At 37.2% G+C, this 15,168-nt stretch overlaps 1 protein-coding gene across 7 annotated transcripts in view; it reads left to right on the forward strand.

Moving 5' to 3' along the window:
- Window positions 1–1,421: 1,421 nt before the first annotated feature.
- bcas3 (BCAS3 microtubule associated cell migration factor) overlaps window positions 1,422–15,168 on the forward strand; it is a 380,835-nt gene continuing 367,088 nt past the window's right edge. For all 7 annotated transcript variants that reach the window (XM_044202927.1, XM_044202928.1, XM_044202933.1 and 4 more), the window contains exons 1-5: window positions 1,422–1,535; window positions 3,996–4,094; window positions 4,519–4,573; window positions 5,821–5,896; window positions 7,440–7,546. In XM_044202927.1, the coding sequence (XP_044058862.1) occupies window positions 4,024–4,094; window positions 4,519–4,573; window positions 5,821–5,896; window positions 7,440–7,546 (309 nt within the window). In that variant the 5' untranslated portion in view covers window positions 1,422–1,535; window positions 3,996–4,023. The remainder of the gene's footprint in view (window positions 1,536–3,995; window positions 4,095–4,518; window positions 4,574–5,820; window positions 5,897–7,439; window positions 7,547–15,168) is intronic.

Raw genomic sequence — 15,168 nt, forward strand, 5'->3', positions numbered from 1 at the left:
ACAATACTGCAGGACAATACTGGACAAGAAGTAATATTTTATGTCTCATTTTCCACAATTACAACACCATGACCAAATGTATATATTAATTTGAAGAAATGAGCCAATAGCCCACCTGGGCCTGTGATCTGCCAGGTTTCCATTCTGCCATGAAGACAAGGGAAAGTATTATCATTGAATGGAAAAGGCTATAATACTTCATGTCAGCCATGTGTTTGAGCCATTTTCACCACCAGTATCATCAATAATACTGTGTCGCTACACATTCCCACGGTAGTGGCTAGCTTATTGAGCTAAGCTAGCAGCTACAGGCTTACAAAATAACATAGATTCTTAACCCATTACAATATCACAGATCGTTAAACAAAAGCAATCTACATGCACCAGCTCAAACATAACGTTCTAGCTATTACTAAGAAGTTATGTATAAACATAAGTAACTTCAAAACTCCCTCTCCTTGTAATAGACTGTTTTGCTTATTGCATTTGAATATTGTGCACTGTACAGCAGGTTAAGTCTTTGAAAATGAAATGACAAATGCAGTTTTCATTTTCACATTGTTAGAAAATTACATTCATTTTCATTTTTAAAGATTGCTTGCATGAATGGAAAATGAGGTTATTGTTTATATTGCATTTTCAAATTTGAATTAACATTTGAATATTGTCCACTGTACAGCAGGGTACAACTGTCAAACAGCTTTTCCATTTTCATTTTAGTATGGTCATAGAATGGCCATAGTAATTGGATTATCACATTTTCATTAGAATTTTTACTCAAATAACAAATACATATGTGGAAAATTATAATGCTATTGTGGAATTACATTTTCATTTCCAAGTTTACAGTATCATTTTAATATAGTCCCCTATACAGCAGCGGACAGCCGCCCACCATTGAGTCTGGTTCTGTCTGAGGTTTCTGCCTCTTAAAGGAAGTTTTTCCTTGCCACTGTCGCCAAGTGCTTGCTCATGGTGGGATTTGTTGGGTCTCTGTAATTAATATTATAAAGAGTTCGGTCTAGACCTGCTCTGTAGGAAAAGTGCAATGAGATAGCTTCTGTTATGAATTGGCGCTATATAAATAAAATTGAATTTAATTGAATTGAATATGGTTCCATATTACTGGGTTCCTTTTTTCTGTCACACATTTGACCTGAGAGTTTAAAGAACACATTTATTTGGTTGTGGTCTCAAAGGGGGGATTGCTTACCCTGTTATTCATTGCTGATAGTGTTTTTAACCAGAGGAAGCCACGGTCTCTTCTGATAACAACAGTGAAATACACATCATTGTAAACACGGGACATGTTTTATTTAGTCAAATGCAGTGTTTCTAACATGTAACGCAGTCATTAGCCCCGCCCTTACTGCTGGCTGATTGGGTTGACGAAAACGTTTCTGTGCTCTGATTGGCTTCCAATTACACAACACAGTTCCGCAAATCTAGTCTGTTTGTGTTTTGACGTTTTAAAGAGCTCTTCAGACCACCACACAAGTCCATAAGCAAGGACACAGTCAGCGTTCTACACATCGGTTCGTAACTATAGCCGCTTGAAAATAATGTCTTACTGCAACATGAGAAATGCATCTCCTTTTTCAAGGCTTCAATTGTGTCGTTTTATCAGCTAATGCTAGCTAGCGAAGATAGCTGCGGCGTAACGTTACTTATCTATCAATATAACTCGAGCGTTAGCCAATAGCTGTATTGTGTTGATTTGGCAGTTGTCATGATTGTTGCAAGCTAGCTGAATAAATGTTCAGGATATGTAACGTTAACCGAGACTAAGATAGCCAAGCTTCTCAGTGTAGGGAAGCCAGAGAAGCTCATCTTTCAATTCAGACATGGAAACATTGTTAGCTGCATGCAGCCTAGTAGCCGAGTCGCTCCTGTTGTTGACATCGGTGCATACGCATTTGGCGTCTTCAGAGTCCATGCATACACTGTTAGTGGACTTGTTAGCCCCGATACTCGCAGTTATTTGAAAAATACTTAAACCACACTGAAACAGATGACACCTGAATGTTGCTTAACTAAGTGGCTTAGTACATCAAGACTTTCTTTCAGGCTTCACAACAGCCTGGGGCAACTTCTGCATGTCTGCAGTCGCTGCTCCAATAGAGCTACTCTTTCCTACAATCTTCCTTCACCTAAACACCTTGAACAGTAGTAGTGATTCGTTGGAGTGATTCGGTTGTGACACTCTGTTGGTGATGTTTGGTGGAATATTTAAACATCATTTTAAAATAAATCACTCCTAAAAATACGTTTTGAGTTTGAGTTTGGTGCTACTTGTTGTGGTTGCTGACTGTTTTTATGAACAGTTGTCTTGTAGATGTTGTGTCTGTCTGGTTGACAGTGACAGTCGATCTGTGTGGCTGGAGGACATCATTTACACTGACTGACAGTTAATTAGGTACACCTATCTAAAACACATACTAATACACCAATAACTTTTACCTTTCTGAAGGTTCTGGTGTTCAGTTTTTGTTGAAACTACTTTAGAGAGGTGCTAATTCAACTTTAAGATCATTTTGGAGGCTGTAGTTTGTGGTGCTTGTAATTGTTTTGTGTTATACCTAGAGGTGGCTTTCGTATTTAGTCAACCCTTGTTGATATAATGTTCATTATATTAGAATCACCTCAGTATAACTTAAGGCACTTGTAGTAGACTGCATAAGTTTTAGCTAGGTGTACCTAATCAACTGGCAACTGAGTGTATTTTAAACCCAGACAATGGTCACCGTCTTTATTCCAAAGCTTTATTTTGTCTCTCTAAAATTACAAGCATTAAGAAGGGCTGATTCAACTCTGTGGTCATTTTTTTTTTTTTGTTGGATTACATGATACTGAGGCATGTTTCAGTATTCTGTTCTGATATTCTGTGTGTAAGTGGGAGTGAAAACACACATTATTAAATATGATGAAAGCCATTACACCACCACTACAAACTACAGCCTCAAGCACGGTATTTATTGCAAGGTCATTGTACTGAATTGTATTACTCGACATTATCCGACATTGTACATTTGATTGGATTGGCCAGACCACATCTGGAGGTGGTGATCGGATCTCAGCCTAGTGTGAATACAATCTGTACAGTTTGGCCACATTCCTAAACAAAACTGCTTGAAAGTTGAAAGGTCACCTACATAACTGTCTGCTTTCAAGAAGCCACTAATGCCCACTTTGTTGTCGTTTGAGAGTGTGCCAACATCTCATGTAAAGCAGAGGCCCAAAGACCACCACAAGATTTGACTTCTACTCACAGTCCTCTGGAACTAAGCTGTGATGTGTTAGTCTCTTCACCTGTTTGTTATTCTCAAGTGTGTTCACTCAAGTAGAGTATGCAGTGTAGGTATAGTTTGATAACACTGGACAAAACAACACGTTGCATTACTCTTATTCTAGCTGCATTTGATGTTGAATTTTATTACTCAGTCAATATGATGATGCTGGCATATTTTAGCCTGATATCCAGTAAGGTTAATCGTTTGGGGACATCCTTACCAAAATAAATGGACCATTAAGTCCATTATAGTGCTGAAACAATTAGGTGGTCAATTAATGGATTCATTGGTCGACAGAAAATTACAGTTTTGATAATTCATAAATTAAGTCATAAGCAAAAATGCCAAACTTTCTCTGGTTCCAGCTTCTCTTATGTAAGGGTTTGTTTTCCCCGGTTTTAGATCATTGTAAATTGAAAATCTTTGGGCTCTGTTAAATTGTGATGGGTATTTTTCTGGTATTTTCTAGACTAAATAAACATGACTTGTTAACATGGCACATTCATAGTGTGGCTGAATAATAGATGTAAAAAGCCAAGTGCACTAACTGCTGCTTGTCATCCACATCTGAAGATCTGATTTCATGCCAATGGTTGCATGCAGTAGAGAAACTGAGCAATTTGTTCATCAGTACGAGTTCAAATGAATTAGTTGTTTTGTTTGTATGCTGTTGTCATGTTAAAATGTCTCTTTGTACTTTTTCAGGATAAAAAAAAAAAAAAACGGAGACAAAATGGCATCAGACTCTCCACGCAGACCTAGTCGCTGTGCTGGAGGGGTTCTGGTGCGAGCACAAGCTGCTACGTAAGGACAGAACTCTGCAATCTGTTTTTTATTATTTAATTAGAAATCATGATACTGTATGTACCTGTATACTAGAGATCATTATGCCTGTGTCCCTGGGCACCAAGAATAAGGAACAGTCAGCTTGATGAAGTTAGATGTTGGATAATTCAGTGTCATCGTTACAATCACTCCTTTTAATTGCACTCCTTTAAGTTTCCCCCCACACATTTAATCTTGTTTTGTAAACCAGTGTAAGTCCCCTACATGTAGAATATTAAATATATACTGCATATATTAATATATACAGTTTAATTCTCAATGCATTTTAATATCATAGCTACTCACAGCTGTGTGAAAATTGACATTTTGATAGGCTGTTTGACTGAGCATTGTCCATAAATGCATTATCATTAGAGATGACATAAGCTTTTTGCTGTCACAGGGAGCAGTCTTACATGGAAAGTGTGGTGACCTTCCTGCAAGATGTGGTCCCCCAGGTAACTTTCCTCTGTCATTTATTCACTCATACTAGGAACTGTTAGAAGTTGTGTCCCAGTTTCCCACTACTGTACTGATTTTAATTATTACAGCAGGTCATTAGTATGTTGTTGTGTTCATACTAGAAAAGGAAACACAGAAAACCCTTGATTTTGTAGTGTTCTGTTGGTGGACAGAACATGGTGGAGCTACTCATAGCTAAAAATAAATTGCAGGTGGTTGTAGTGGGGTGCTTTTCAGGTTAACTATCAAGTCACTGCAAAACTTGAGCACTCCTTCATACCCATACAGTCCTCCCACAGTGGTGAGATAGCTCCAGAAAGGTCTCAGAAAACAAACAAATGTAGATTTTGCCTTCTTATTGTTAAGTTTAATTGGCATTCAAAAGTTGCTGTTTGATTGACATCTGACAGTGCACGAATTGTATAATTTCCTGTCAGTACAAAACTGTAAAGTACATTGCTTTCTTGTATACTAACTGTACTTTTAATTAGCATATAGTTTATACTTTAAACAGTCAGTATGTAGCATGGAATTGGGACACAGCAATACTCTCAAGGCTGAAATTCTTTTATCAAAATGAAGTATTTGATGTATTGTAATGCATTTGCTAGCCATGGTGATGAGTTTAGATATGTTTTGACACCAGAGATTGAAGAGTCAAATGTCGAAAAGCATTTACGAACAAAGTTGCCAGAAAATCAATGTGCCAACGGGAGTTTTCAAAAGAGTCCCTGCTTCATATTGCTATAACATCTTAAAGTTGAGTAAAATTGATAAGTTATATTCCAAATCATACTGGAGAGAATGGAAATCTAAGGCATCATGAAAGCTGGGAAATCACTCTAAAAACTTATGCTTTGGAAAATGGTAGGCAGCAAAGTAAAGTAAACGCAAATTATAGTTAAGGGGTTAAAACATATAAACCAATTCAAACAGTATGGTCTATTAAGTTTAGAACACAAAAAATGTGGAAATGTAGGAATTGAGTACTTCACCAGTATGAGCTTAGAAACCATTACGGGAACCGCTGCATACCTGAGTACCTCCAGCCAAAAGCAATATACACATGGGCTATCTGCAAGTTATCTACCAGTTATTCTTTGAGTGTTAATTCTACAACTAAATACTTTTGTCTGGTAAACAAAATGTCTTTAATAGATTTTGGAATAAATAGTTGTGTTAGGTATATTGGGCGGTGTTGTGTATATTTTGTCCATTCTCTTTTCTGTCTTTCAAACTACAGGCATATACTGGGGCTCCCCCCACTGATGAAAAAGAGAAAATCATTTGGGTGCGATTTGAGAAAGCTGACATCAACGGTAAGTCTTTAACTCTCAGACAACTTAAGTTTGGTTTGTTTGAGTATTGAAAAAGACGGGGTTCTAACTACATTGGGTGCTTTAGTTAAGGACAATGACTGATCACTGAGTAAAACTGTTTAAAAAGTGAGTCTATATAAGAGAATATAATGTAAACTAGCATTGTTCTTAGAAGTCTAAATAACACAGTTGCAGGGTTCTCATGCATCCTGGAAACCTGGAAAACCTGGAAAACAGTTGACCCATTTTCCAGTCATAGAAAACACATGGAAAATGAGAGAAAAAGTTAAATGTCCTGGAAAATCTTGTGTTGTCCTGGAAAATTATTTCAACATCCTCATATTTTCCTTTAGCTGAGAATGAACTACTAGGCTGTCTAACAGAGCTCCCAAAAACAGATAACATTGCCATCTGAAAGGGCTAAGCTATTTTCAGGATGATGTTAACATTCAAATGGTAGTTTATAGACAAGAGTATTTTCAATAGGTTGTTCTCAGTTATGTTGTGGAAACGCTGTGAACATACCCCCAAGTCACGTCACATTATTATAATTATTATTAGTTACATTATCCTTCCAATGTAAATATTAGTTACTGTTGGCTGGTAACTGTTGTAGTTTTTGTTAGGTTTATAGATAAACTTTGCTTTCTTCCCAAATAGTTTAAAATAGTTGAATAATGCTAATTTGGTTAGCATGTTTGGTTCAGTTGCTAAAGTTGACGTGCTTGCTAGCTTTTTTTGCCTGCAAAGGTTTAAGGTTTGTGAGTGAACTCTGGCTAGGAGCAATGGTTTCCGATGTGTGTTGGGCATTGTTGAGAGAGTTGGATAATAATGAATGGGAAGCCGGGGTCAAAACAATAAATGAGAGCCCAACTGTATGTGAGTCTAACGGTAACGTACTTTTAAATTTTGCAAGCATTGTCTCTTCAAACGCAGTGCTGCGTTGTTAAGGTAAAATGGACCATACCATGAAATGTTTCAATTTTGTAGCGGTGGCTCACAGTGGGTGTGATTAGCCTCATTAAAGACTCCACTTAATATTACTGGTGAAGGAACTGGTGTAAATTATGGTATGATAAACTGATAACAAACTGATAATAACTGTCAGCGCCAGTTAATGGTTAGTATAAATCATAAAAAAAGGGATTCAGGTTATAAATGAAGAATAATAATAATAATGATAAAGATAAATTTTATTTACATAGCACTTGCCAAGCATAGAGCACAAAGGGCTTTCCAACAGATGCAAAATAAAATACAATGAAATACTATAAAAAATAAAAGTATAACAACAATTTTAAAATAGTGAATCATCACTGAAAATAAAGCAGAATAAATAAATTACATTAAAGTGATGTGGTAGTAAATAAAGCTTTAATAAAATGTATAATTAAAAATTTAACAAAGCCTAATGTAAATCTGTTTTGGAGTTCAACTCAATAAAAACATGACAATGATTTGTGGTTTGTTTGTCATAGTGCTGGATGATTCAACACGTCCTCTAATTAAACTTTACTTAATGTCTCACTTTCTGTTTGCACAGACACTGCCCGCAATTCAGAGTTTATGGAGATGCACAGCGGTACTACTGACCCTCCTCTCTGTCTCGTGATTGGCTACTCTGACGGGATGCAGATCTGGAGCATATCTGTAAGTGACACACCTAATTCAATTCAATTCAATTTTATTTATATAGCGCCAATTCATAACAGAAGTTATCTCATTGCACTTTTCCTATAGAACAGGTCTAGACAATACTCTTTATAATATTATAAGTTGCATTAATGTTATCTAATGGGCCTGTAAAACTGCAACCTCTTTCATTTTCGACCTGGATATTTCGTGCCATAGGTTTTCATTACAATGATAAATTCAGATAGATATATGTGTGCTGAAACATTCAGATCAAAATCTCATCAGTTGGCTCACTATAGAGCAATATTTTGCCTCAGCTCTCTTGTACAGTACGAAAGGGCTGATAGACTCATCAAAAGTCAACACCAAAAACAAGTAAAGCATTTATTTTCAAGTAAAGTTAAAGTCTGTAGACTAATTCTAGTTGAAATTGTATGTTAACTTTAATTAACTGTATGTTAACATAACTTTTTAACTTACTATATCGATGGAAAGTCCTTAGAATTGATTGTGTGGTTGGATAATGTAAACGTTATGTCCTAACTGGGTTCAAAAGTCAAACTCTGGTCAAATCATTTGTTGACCCTGGACCTGTCAGGACGTGTCCACAGCCCAACCAAGTGACTGATGAAAAAACACTGTGAGGAAACAATGATATTGTTGTTGTTGATATCTGCGTAGTGAGGTTTATTAGTCAGACCAGCCCCACTGACTGATTAACAGAACAGCTAAAAACACTTAAAAGAACTTACAGTATACATACTACTGTATATACATATAACTGTATTGGTTTTTAATAAAGGTTTCAGATTAATATACACCCACTGCATTTTAGTAAATAATTTAATACCTGAATATTTCCTCAGTTAACCGTGTCACCAGTTTTACATATAGCAAATGATAACTCTCCTTGCTGTAGACGAAGGAGTTCCTTGAGATTCACTAAAATGAAGTGAAACATAAGACAATAAGTTTTGTAGAGAGGTATGAGTGTATATTAATGCACTTGTATGTTGGCCATATTTGAAAGACCTTTTAGCAGTGTATCTGCTATGGCTATTAGAGTGCTAATGAATTATGTTGGTGTTCAAGCTGACTTAAATTTGTCATTAAATAATCAAACAAACTTTATCACAATCAGAATCACAAATACTTTATTGATCCCCGAGGGGAAACTCTTTTGTTACAGCTGCTTATTATAGCACCTTTCATGCAGGCTAGTGCGATTCAAAGTGCTTTACAGATGACTGACAATCTGATAATATGAAAGTACAAGTGTAAACAGTAAATACATTTTAATTCAACACTATATTGCAGTACAGCTTTTTGTCCACTAGGTGGCAGTATTGATCATGTTATGGATGGTATTTGATTCAAACAGGAGCACTTCTACTCAGGGCTGTAACACAAGTCCCAAGATCCTATTGAAATTCACCACTGGTTTTTGAATAATGTGTAATAGAAAACAAAAGAGGAGGGCAAATAAACAGAATGAACATGAGTTGTGTTTAGGTTGACAGTGGCCAGTGATTGATAGTTTGTACGTCTGTCATTGACAGAAAGTGCAGCTAATCAAAAAGTTGCTTTTGGAGTTCACCAGAATGGAACTGACCAAAGAAACATATGAGTACAAATAGAGTTCTGACACCCAAATTGATCAGAATGCTCTTTTCATTTTATTCTTTCAGTTTCTATGATTAGATTGCTATGCCTTCTTCAATGTTTTTCAATCTTTTTGCTCAGCTGTGGTTTTCGTCTTGGAACTCTGCCATGCAGTCCATTTTTGCCCAGTCTCTTTCTTATGGTGGAGTCATGAACACTGACCTTAACTGAGGCAAGTGAGGCCTGCAGTTCTTTGGATGTTGTTGTGTGGTCTCTGATTGGCTGAAGAAGAACAAAATGAATCCTATTGAGATGCTGTGGCATGACCTTAAAAAGGCAGTTCATGCTCGAAAACCCTCCAGTGTGGCTGAATAACAACAATTCTGCAAAGATGAGAGGGCCAAAATTCCTCCACAGCGCTGTAAAAGACTCATTGCAAGTTATCGCAAACGCTTGATTGCAGTTGTTGCTGCTAAGGGTGGCCCAACCAGTTATTAGGTTTAGGGGGCAATCACTATTTCACACAGTGCCATGTAGGTTTGGATTTTGTTTTCCCTTAATAATAACAACCTTCATTTAAAAACTGCATTTTGTGTTTACTTGTGTTATCTTTGACTAATATTTAAATTAGTTTGATGATCTGAAACATTTAAGTGTGACAAACATGCAAATAAGAAATCAGGAAGGGGGCAAACACTTTTTCACACCACTGTAGCTCTGTGGATAATTCAATGAGAAAATCAGGGAAATTTTAGAGTGATTTTAGTATTAGAGAAATAATTACAGCATAAAGCTAATACAAATCTCTAGTTCATTACAGGAAAGGAGGCAGGTCAGAGATAGACATGACAAATTACACACAAACTACATCACAAGAAGCTACCATACAGTACAAATAGTAATTAAAAGATTTATTATTTATTTATATACAAGAATTTGTTGCAGGGCAATTGTATTGTATTAGAATGTACAGGTTTGATATTGTGTCTACTCCTCGTAAAGACTGTAAACAAACTTAATTTGGTCCATTACACTATTCAACACGTTATTCCAGTTCAAGCATACTCCTGATGTAATGTGAGATGTGGCCACAAGATGGAGACCTTTTGATAATATAATGAAAGAGGTGATTTCAGTTAACATGACCTCTTTTATTTATAGGTCAAATGTGCACCACAGAGATTGAATCATATATTAAATAAATAAATTAAAACAAAGGTAAAAATGCATACATACTGAAATTACTGCATAACATAAGTGTTATTTATTTTTGCAAGCAGCATGTTGAAATAAGTTTAATTTTAAATTTTTAATATGTTCTTATGACTGAGCCAACGTTAAACCTCAAAACTCTTCCCAAGCAGAATGGGCAAGATACCTTATTCAGAAAACTCACTTCTTTAAAGTCACTCTTGGAAAATCATTAGAAGATTTTGTCTGCTGTGTGACTTAACAAATTACCCACAACGCTGCAAAATCTTCGCACACCAAATATCCCCTTGCATGTAGAGGCTGTCACTGAAACATGCAAACTTCACATACATCCTGTGAGATCTAAACACACCAAAGTCCTTAATCAGTTGCTTTATAAACATCCACAGGCCGCGGGTAAGAGGACACACTCTTACTTTACCCGTGAACACACACATTTGCCACTGTGATATGGCAACTCCTGTGCTGCCAGCAGATTTTCTGTCGCAGTTATTATGGTGGAGCAGAGGATTACAGCTGTTTTAGCCACACTACACACACCCAGTAAAAATATAAGCTTGGTGAGGCTCCTTTGCCTTTCAAGATCAGTTGAACTTGACACCAATTCTGATTCACACAGTGCAGCCCAGCCTGTTATCACACGCTGTCCGTCCTTATTGTTTTTCTTTCAATTTTGAAAGTTTATGGGATGTTTCTGGGTTGTGTTTTTTCGCAGGCTTTTAAGTAAGCACTGAAGGTGCCTTGGTCTCTGGCTCTGAAGTGTTTGTGACAGTTGCTAAGCCAACACCCTCTGTAATGGCCCGGCAGAGTTTGAACATACACGTGTACACACACACTTTCACATGCGCGTGAGATGGGGACTTCTGACTGGTTGTATGGATGCTGACAGAGCTGTTTAGGCGATGTAGATTACTGTCGCCTCACACTGGAAAGGTGTCATCCACTGATAAGAGACAGACTGTCGCGGACTAATTGTCTGTCTGCGTACGTGTTGAGATGAAATGACCTGCTTGGAAGAAAAGTGTCTGCAGCAAGTGGATGTGCTTGAGACCTGGAGCTGTATTACAGAAATTCAAAAGTTCATAATCCTGTCCTAGACTTGAGTTATTAATATATGACTTAAGTTTCTTTAATACAGACACTGAAATTTGAACAAAAAACCTATTTAAAAGTTTTTAAAATCGACAGAATGTAGTTTTAAGATGGATCTGTGCTAATTTCAGGCTACTGTCAGCTGAGAAATTGGTATGTATATCTCCCTCTAGGATTGTAGAACATAAATACAAATTTGTGGTTTTGATGAGAAGCTGTTCTTTGATTCTGAGGAGCTGACAGATATTGATCATTTTACAGCACAGGGTATTATAATTTTGTTTTGTAGTTCCCTTTATGCTACTCAAAAATTATATACAGTAGATCAGTGAATAAATAATAACTCATAGAAATAAGTTATAGAAATGAAAACTATTTTACATGGTAGAGTGCAGAGGATGAAGTGAGGAGTCTCACACCCTGGGGAAAGCAGCTGCTCTGTAGGCTGGTGGTACGGCAGCGGATGCTTCTGTATCTTTTTCCAGACGGCAGTAGGGTGAACAGGCTGTGGCTGGGGTGTCTTTTAGTGTCCTTTGGGCTCTGCACAGACACCTCACCTCACCGATATCACTGATGCCCGGTGGATGGGTACCAATGATGTCCTGGGCGGTTTTAATCACCTGCTGCAGAGCCCTTTGGTCCTGGGCCGTGCACATCCCATGCCAGTTTGTAATATTTCCAGTCAGGATGCTTTCTATTGCTCCTCTGTAATAGTTAACAAGCCCCTGGCACGGGAAGTTTGCCTTAAGTTTCCTTAAGAAATACAGCCGTTTCAGAGCTTTTTTTGACCAGGGTGGAGATGTGAGAGGACCATGTCAGGTTCTTTGTGATGCTGATTCCCAGGTGTTTTTGTGTTTATGTTAAGTAAGTTTTTCACTGGAAAGTGTTTGCTATTGAACTCCAATGTAGGTGCAGAGGACATTTTTCAGTGTGAAATCATATCATTTTCATTTGGCCCATCAACAATGGGGAAAAAAATATAAAATTCATGACCAAACAACAAAATGTATTATCAGCCAAATTCGAAGATCAGAATCAGAAATACTTTATTGATCCCGGGGGGAAACTCTTTGTTACAGCAGCTCACTGTCACGTCAGTGCACACAGGAATAGAAGTACTAAGCAAATCAAGATATAATACACTATAATACAGGTCAGATAAATTAAGTACACAGTGGATATAAGTATAAAATTAAAACAAGTGCACAGTACAAAGTGGATTTACCAGTTGATGATAAGTATGTACGGTATAATAATACAATGTAATAATATAAGTAATAAGTAATAGTGCATGTACTGTCAAGTTAAGTGTAGCTTATTAAGATTATTATGAGACACTGGATGTTGCATGTTAATGATCCAATGTCCAGTTTAGTGACTTAGGGTCATATAGACTGACACTTAGAGGGAGGAGTTAAAGAATTTGATGGCCATAGGCAGGAATGACTTCCTGTGGCGCTCTGTGGTGCATTTAAGTTACGGTGATTGTAGCTAAACGTCTTTTAGTTACAATGAGTTGTTGTAAATATGCTGCATTTTAATGTTTATTTTAATTTCAGATGGACATTGATGACTGATCACAGGGGTGATATAAGGGTACCATGATGACAATTTGGGTTTCAAATCTTGCCATATTTTAGTGCTGTGATTTTTAGTGCAGTAATGGGAAGTAACTGACAGCTAGTACTTCCCCATATTGCACACCCAACTTTGAATCTTTCCTAAATAATTCTTTCTGTCCATATTGCTTAAACTTGCCTTACATTTTCTGTTTTTCATTATTTGAGAAACATATTAATGATAATTCATATCTGCCACAAAACCTCAAGGCTGGACATGGATCTGGCTCTCATCCACAGGACAGGATCATAATTTGTGGAACATCTACAGTGTTAAATTGAAAGAGAATTTTGATTGAATGATGACTAAAACAATCATTCCTGTATCTCACTCTTTTTTATTTAATTCTGTAGGAAAACTGATTTTTGTTGTTAATTTCCTTGAAAAATGATTTAAAAATATATTACAATAATAATAACAATAATTGACCAGTCCCACAAACCTTTTTAAAAGCACAGCTGAAAAAAGTTCCACAGACTGGGCGAGGAGCACTGAAGCTGTTCTGGAGGCTCGTGGTGGCCTGACTCCACACTAAGACACTTCATGTTGGTTTGTCCTTTTAATTTGTCACTCATCTGTAGATCACTTAATTCTTCTATTGTGAAATATATTAGCTGATTTGGTTTCAGAGTTTCACAACCAGTAAATTATTTGACAAGATGTGGCATAGACAAGATGCACTTTACACAGCTGATCCAGTCAGTTTGTTTTGCAGCTCAACATCATTAGTACTGCATCACTCTAGGCTTGTGTACTCTTATCGTTTTAGTGCTGCATGTTATGGAAGCCCATGAACAAGCACCTGTTATTGTACAATCCCTGAAGCACCTGCTCCCTTCAAACCTCCAATATGTCCAACACTGTGTTAGTGAGTGTACTCACTTGTGAATATGGCCCAGATATCTGTTCACAGTTTATGGCATTACATTTGAGAGATTAAAACAGAAGAGCAGACACTGTCATTCCACGAAAACATCCGAGCCACAAATGAAATGAATATAATGAATAACTGTATGCAGGGAAAACAACTTTGAAAAAGCAATTTGGCATATTGCATACGCCGGGCCACTAATGTAATGGTGGGAATGTTGTTGATGGCAGTGAATGTCACACAGAGCCATGTAAGGCGAGGATGAGCGGCGGGGTAATGCACAATAACCCGGCGCATTAACCTCCAGCCCTCCCCTCTTCTTATTTTAATCCAGCAAATACCATTATTCCCCCTGGCAGACCCATTTGCCTGTACAGGAATCCTACCCTGCTGCCAACCTCCTTTTATTCCTGCCCTCAGTGCTTGTAGAACCTGCTTGTCTCTCCAGTGTTAATCTACCACCACTGGGCCTCAAGCACTTTGAATAAAAACACAGCTCCAAATCCGCCACTTTGAAAAGGCTACTAATTGCACAAAAGAGCGATCATCCCCTCAGATGGGTTTAAAGATTTAAAACAAACAGATTAAAGCACTTGTAAGTGATAATGCAGGTTTCAGTGTAATTTAATGCATAAAAGAATAGCAAAAGTGGGGCATTCTGCACTTAGAACAATGTGCCATTACACATGCCAGACACTGCCAAGAGCCACACAGGTCATTGACCTAATGCACTAGCATCACATATGAACGCATGAAGCCTAAACTGGGCCGGGCAGACACACACACACACACACACACATCCATTAAAGTGCTTTACACTGTGGCTGTATTTCCTTTGTAATAATGACCCGGAATGCAGCAAACTTTAAAATCCTCTCTAATATGGCAGCTTTAAATGTTTATCCCTAAATGTTATTTCAAGCTGGTGAAAATGTGCTGGAATGCACTTGCTTGATTAGTGAAGCAGGTTGATGAACAAAAGTTTAAGAAAAAACCCACAAAGACACTCACAGCCCTTACATTGATTATTAAACGTAAAACAATCAAACACTTGAACAAACAGCTACTGCTAATGTATCATTCATTTCTCTTTTCATTTCATTAGTGTTGTATTTTATAACTTTTATAATTTGCTACATGATAGATATGGGTATCAAGCTTCAATACTTTTGGGTACAGATCAAAATGTGTTACTCAAATAGATGCCAAGACTGAATGATGAAGTGAAAATTAAATGGCA

The sequence above is a fragment of the Siniperca chuatsi genome, linkage group LG7 (assembly GCF_020085105.1).
Source record: "Siniperca chuatsi isolate FFG_IHB_CAS linkage group LG7, ASM2008510v1, whole genome shotgun sequence".
Taxonomy (NCBI): domain Eukaryota; kingdom Metazoa; phylum Chordata; class Actinopteri; order Centrarchiformes; family Sinipercidae; genus Siniperca; species Siniperca chuatsi.